Source organism: Myotis lucifugus, unplaced genomic scaffold (assembly GCF_000147115.1).
Source record: "Myotis lucifugus unplaced genomic scaffold, Myoluc2.0 scaffold_1597, whole genome shotgun sequence".
NCBI classification, from domain to species: domain Eukaryota; kingdom Metazoa; phylum Chordata; class Mammalia; order Chiroptera; family Vespertilionidae; genus Myotis; species Myotis lucifugus.
Window position 1 is genome coordinate 7,705 of NW_005872645.1, and position 5,628 is coordinate 13,332.

The window sequence follows — 5,628 nt, forward strand, 5'->3', positions numbered from 1 at the left end:
AGGGCAGGGGGGGGGGACTCATCAGCGATGGCGGCTGATCACGGTCCGGCTGAACTAAGGCTGCGCCCTGCGTCCCTCCCAGGCCCCGTGTCCGCTGGTCCCTGCGCTGTGCGGGCTCAGGGCTGCAGGCTCTCCGCCAGGGATCCGCTCAGCACAGAGAGATTCTCTCGGCCCCGTTTTATTCTCTTTCACCTTCACTTTCCAGAACAGGACCCAGCACAGCCCCCCGCCCCCCGCAGGCCTCCCCAGGTTAGGGCCCCGCCCTGAGCCTAGTCGCCGTACTGCACTGAGGTCTTCAGCTCCTTGGTGACGTAGCCCTCGAGCAGCTTCAGCAGCTGCTCCTGCAGGGCCTCGCTGCCCATGACCAGCTTGGTCAGGTGCTCGACGTCCCTCCACTGCAGGTTCCCGATTTTGGCCACGACGTGGTTGCAGAGCTTCTCCTGCTGGTGAGGCGGCAGCTCCTTCAGGATGTGACTGACCGGCTTAAACTCCGTGCTCCACGACAAGGACCCTAAGAGCCCCCCGAGAACGCTCCCTGGGGAACAGGAATTTCGTTTAGTCAGGCTGTTCAGCATGCCGGCTCGAGCTCGCTGGGAGCTCCTCCCCACGATTCAGGCCACAGCCCATGGGGGGGTCCCCCGGGAACCTCCTGCTCCCAGACCAGAGGGAGCAACTCACCCGACCTCCAAGGGATCATGGGAAGTAACCAACCTCCCCCATTGGCAGAAACTGGTCCCCAGACGGGAGCCGGGTGAGACCAGGGGCAGGTGCATGAGGGCGACGGTGGGCACTTCTCCTGCACAGACTGGGGACCGGGGACCGGGGACCAGGGACTGGGGTGGGGCCGGGCGCTCTCTGAACAGCTAACGTGAGCGGCCAGAGGCCTGGAATCCCAGCTTCCTCCCTGACCCTGCAATGAAGACAGGAACAGGCCTGCCTCAGGGGGCACAGGGCACACCCCTGGGCAGGGCGCATGGAGCCACAGGAGGGCGCCCTGCGCTTCTGAGACACAGACACGTGTGTCCCACCAGGACACGTCTGTACACATAGGCCGAGTCTCAGACTCAGCTCGCCAGCCCCTCACGCGGGTCACAGGCTCCTGTGAGGCCCTGGGGACACGAGGCCTCTGTCCCCCACCCCACGGGGCACTGCACTCACCAACGGCTATTCCCGGCGGGCCTCCGACCACCGCCCCGAGTAAGGCCCCGCTGCTGGCGAACCCCACAGTTCGCCGATACATGACGGCCACCTTCATCTTCTTCGCCTCCGCGAGGGAGCACAGCAGTCTCATGGCGTCCTTCTTCGTTAGGTACATCGCACACCTTGCCGGCCTGCAGAGGGAGGGTTCCACGCGTCAGTTCCCACCCAAAGCTCGCTCTTCCCAGTGTCCAGGGCGGACCCCCTGCTCCGGGAGGACCCCAGCTCTGCCGTGGGCGAGAGGACAGCACCGTCACGTGACAAGTCCTCTGTCACCGAGAAAGCAGGGCTGCCAGTCGTCAATAAGAAAACAGGCCAGCTGGTGTGGTTCAGTGGTGAGCCTCAACCTGTGAACGAGGTCAGGGTTCCATATTCAGTCAGGGCACAGGCCCTGGTTGCAGGCTGGATCCTCAGTGCGGGAGTGCAAGAGGCAGCTGATTCATGATTCTTCTTTCATCATTGATCTTTCTCTCTCTCCCCCTCTCCTTTCCTCTCTGAAATCAGGGGGAATATATTTTTAAAAATAAATGAATACATAGAGAAGAGCAGCCTGCTGCACCCCTCTGGTAGTTTAGAGCTGGGCTTGCGGGTCACTCTGCTGGGACCCTGGGCAGTGACTCCGAGGATGGAGGGGGCCTCCCAGTGGCTTCAGTGAGGATTGAGGGAGGTAACACTTGCAATGCGCGTCCCACTGTGTGCTGTGCCCGTGAGCTGTGAGCTCGCAGTGGGTGGTTCATGTGGTTTATTTTCCTTACTAGTGGCCCGGTGCACGGATTTGTGCACATTGAAAGGAAATTAATTAGAAGAAATATTGTAATATCACTATTCGCCCTTTCTCCATAATAGAAGTGTCAACCAAATTCACGATTGATAATGACAGATGGAAACACACACGTGCAACTGGTGCCAGAGACACCTTTATAGGTATCTCGCATGCCTGAGTCAACTTAGCCTTTTATATATCTAACTAGAGGCCCAGTGCACAAAAATTTGTGCACTAGGGGTGGGGGTCCCTCAGCCCGGCCTGTGCCCTCTCACAGTCTGGGACCCCTCGAGGGATGACCACCTGCTGACTTAGGCCTGCTCCTCGAGGGATTGGGCCTAAGCTGGCAGTCAGACATCCCTCTGGCAGTCCGGCAGCCCTCGGGGGATGCCCACTTGCCAGCAGGGAGCAGACCTAAGCTGCAGTCGGACATCCTTAGCACTGCTGAGGAGGCAGGGGTGGTGAGCGGGCGGGAACAGCCGACCTCTCAATCCCGTCCCCTGGCTGTCAGTCATCAATCACCCGATGGCAACAGGGGAACCAGGGGTGGGTGGCAGTGGTGGGCGGGGCCAGCTGTGGGCAGCCCTGGAAATGGCCCTGATTGCAGGCCAGGCCTAGGAACCGTACCCACACATGAATTTCGTGCGCTGGGCCTGAAGTATAGGATAATAAACTTGCTTAATTAGACCTGCTTTCTGATGTAGCTAAACTTTTTCCAGCCCAGTGAAGCACCCCAACTTCTCTTTCATGTATTTGTCAGCAACACAGCAGTAAATATCAACACAAACCAGATCATTATTGTAGATCACGCAGGGAGAACAAAGGGTAGAATATTTAACTGCAGCCGTGTCTGACTATATTCTGCGCAGTGAGAAAACCTGAAGTCATTGTCAAGGTCCACCATTTCTTACTTCTTTTCAGTTGGGTCAAGTTTCTAAGCTTTCTAAATCTCCATTTTCCGGCTAATGAAAAGAAAACAGGATTCCACCGAGTCTCCTATCTGCCTACTCCAGGACTTCTGTGAGGATCACATGAGATGAGGCAGGGAAAACGCTTCACAGACATTTGGTTAAAAAGTGTGAAATGTTTGCACACCTGGCTATAAAGCAAGCCGTGTGCCTGGGCTGAAGACACTGCAAGGAGGCGAGTCGTTGCTAGAGAGAGGAAGCCAGGTGTTGCTACCTGACGTCATTACCTGGATGGACACTTAGCACCTTAGCCTTTTACGTAGACAGATTCCTGTTCTTTCTGGGGGGGTGGGGGGGGGCCTTCTGGAAGCCCAGGGCAGGACGAGGCTGGGAGGCGGCCCTTCTGCGGGGTAGGATTGGGGAGGAGGGGGGATTTGAGGGGGGAGAGCACTTGGACAGTAGGACCCCCCCTTTCTCACACCCGCCTCACCCACCTGTTGGAAATGCTGTCAACGATGTGGCAGGAAGGAGACAAACACTCGGAACTGGACCAGCACAGCAGATGGACGCCTGCGAGAAGGGTGCTCCCCCAGCGGGAATCCTGGGCCACATCACACAGAACTGGTATTTCCTTTCGGTTTCATTTCCTGCTACGGGTCTGCCTGCCCCTCACTCTGAACTCTGACTTGGTTGGTCAGGGCTCAGAGCTGGTTTTCTCATTAATGGGCAATTGGCTAATTCCAAGGAAGGGGAGGGGAAAGCGGAGCCTAAGGTGGGGGCCCCCTGAGAGTCTGAAAGTCATATCAGAATTGGCAGAGCTCCTTCCTTTGACAGAAAGATCACTGGTTCACTCTCACCCCCCCCTCCCCGGCCCCCAGTGCCCTGGGAGACACCCCAACTCCTCCTCCTGGCTGTGGGCCTGTGACAGGGCCCCGTGGCCCCTCTGACCTGACCTCACCCTCCTCCCTCCGCGGCCCCGAGGGTCCCCGAGCTGTTCCCTGGGCCCAGACATGCTCCCCTCCGGCCTGTGCAGGGCTGGCTCCCCCACAGGGTGCAGGGGGTGCCGGGTGACTGTCCCCGATCCTGCCTGGAACCACCCAGGCCAGCCGGGCACGTCAGCCTTCCTCTGGCGGGCCAGCACGCGGCATCAGAAAGGACCTGCTCGGTCTCTTTCTAGGGAACGCTTCCCACCAGGAAGTCTGCCTCTGAGGGCTGGTCCCCGCTCCCTGCTGGGAGGGTGCCCACACCCCTCTCCCAGGTGCCCAGAGACTTGAGAGGACAGCTCAGCGCTGTGAGAAAGAGAGGTTCCTTTTCCTGGTGAGAACAGCAAACAGAAGAGGCCTCCCCAGCAGCTGTGGGATAGGGGTGGGGAGGCAGGAGGAGGCGGGGCTGCTGTTTTCACCAAGAAAAGCCTCCAGGTCCTGGCACACAGGGTGTGAAGCTACGGTCATGGGGAGGTGGGCGGATGCCCGGGGAGCCGCTGGGACCTGGCCAGGCCCTGTGCTCACTCCCTCCAGGCCACGCCCACGGGCCCTCTGGTCAGGGGGGACCTGCAAGCCAGCCCCGGAGCTCACCCACCCACAGGGGGGACCTGCCCCGGAGCTCACCCGCCCACAGGGCCGCTCTGGCTCTTCTCTGCCCCGGGCCCGTCCCCCTCAGCTGCGGGGTCACAGGTCTGGGTCCTTGGCTGCAACCTGGGTTCCCACCCGTCTGCCCGGCGCCTGACCCAGGAGTGTGCCTGGCACGGGTGGCCCAGGCCCCTGCCGGTGCCCATGCCAGGCCTGCGGGCGCCCCGACCAGGAGAGCTCAGCGCTCTGGACCCGCACATGGTCCTGTGAGCTCGCCTCTGAGGACTTACATTTAGACAGAGAGACCGAGCCGGACACGTTCCCACTTCCCCCATCCGCCAGCTTCGGAGTCATGACCGGAAGTGGACAAGGATAAAGGAATTAAGGTCTCAAAAGGTCCTCTCTTAAATCAAGCTCAAGGAAAACGAGTGCTCTTGTCTTCTTTAACTATGTGGGCTCTTGTTCGAACTGCATTATGCCCACTTCGTATTGGGGATCAAAAGTCTGTAACACCTAAGGCCCCGGATCCTCCGCCTCTAGTGTGGGAAGGCTCCCCAGCTGGAGAAAATGGGCCTAACAGTCCTTTTACAAAAGGACTCTTCAATGCTCTGTCTGAAAATCACCATATGATGCCTGGGGACTGGCAGCTTTTAGCTAAAACAACTTTAGACGCCAGTCAGTGCTGTGGAGAGCAGGATATGATGAGATCTGTGAACAACAGGCTGAGGTCTAGGCTGCATCTGGCTGTAAGTCCTGGGCAATGTAAAACATCTGAAAGATCCACGAAAAGAACTCTGATTTATTAAGTCTTGTCTATGTGTTATGTGCGCTTGTCTATTGATTGTTGTTTTATCTGTCTTTTTTGTTTGGTTTAATGTGTTTATTGTTAGTCTATTAAACAGGCCTCTGATTTATCTTCATAGAAAAGAAACAGTAGGTAGGCAGACCATTACTAAATTTCCCCAGAGCAAACAGAATGTGTGGGTGGGGAGAAAGAATATGAGCGTACGCGTGGCCGATAACACAGGTCCTAGGAAAATTCCCTAGGCCAGTGGTCAGCAAACTGCGGCCCCTTGAGTGTGGCTCTTCCACAAAATACCACATGCTGGTGCGCACGTACAGTGTGATTGAAACTTGGTGGCCACACTCAAGGGGCCAAAGTGCCACAGGTGGCTCACGAGCCACAGTTTGC

The 5,628-nt window shown here is 57.9% G+C and overlaps 1 protein-coding gene across 1 annotated transcript; it reads right to left on the reverse strand.

The window, feature by feature from the left end:
* Nucleotides 1-235: 235 nt before the first annotated feature.
* On the reverse strand, nucleotides 236-3,569 carry LOC102427223 (protein C19orf12 homolog). Its single transcript, XM_014449972.2, has 3 exons — nucleotides 3,363-3,569; nucleotides 1,159-1,331; nucleotides 236-535 (listed from the first exon to the last, which is right to left on the reverse strand). Exons 2-3 carry the CDS (start codon nucleotides 1,313-1,315, stop codon nucleotides 270-272), a joined length of 423 nt encoding a protein of 140 aa, XP_014305458.1. The 5' UTR covers nucleotides 1,316-1,331; nucleotides 3,363-3,569; the 3' UTR covers nucleotides 236-269.
* Between the last annotated feature and the right edge of the window lie 2,059 nt (nucleotides 3,570-5,628).

Bases quoted from the DNA above. Each gene is read 5' to 3' on its own strand.
- LOC102427223 (XM_014449972.2), bottom strand. From the start codon at position 1,315: ATGTACCTAACGAAGAAGGACGCCATGAGACTGCTGTGCTCCCTCGCG. The intron at 536-1,158 runs GTGAGTGCAGTG...CCTGTTCCCCAG, and splicing joins CCCGCCGGGAATAGCCGTTG to GGAGCGTTCTCGGGGGGCTC.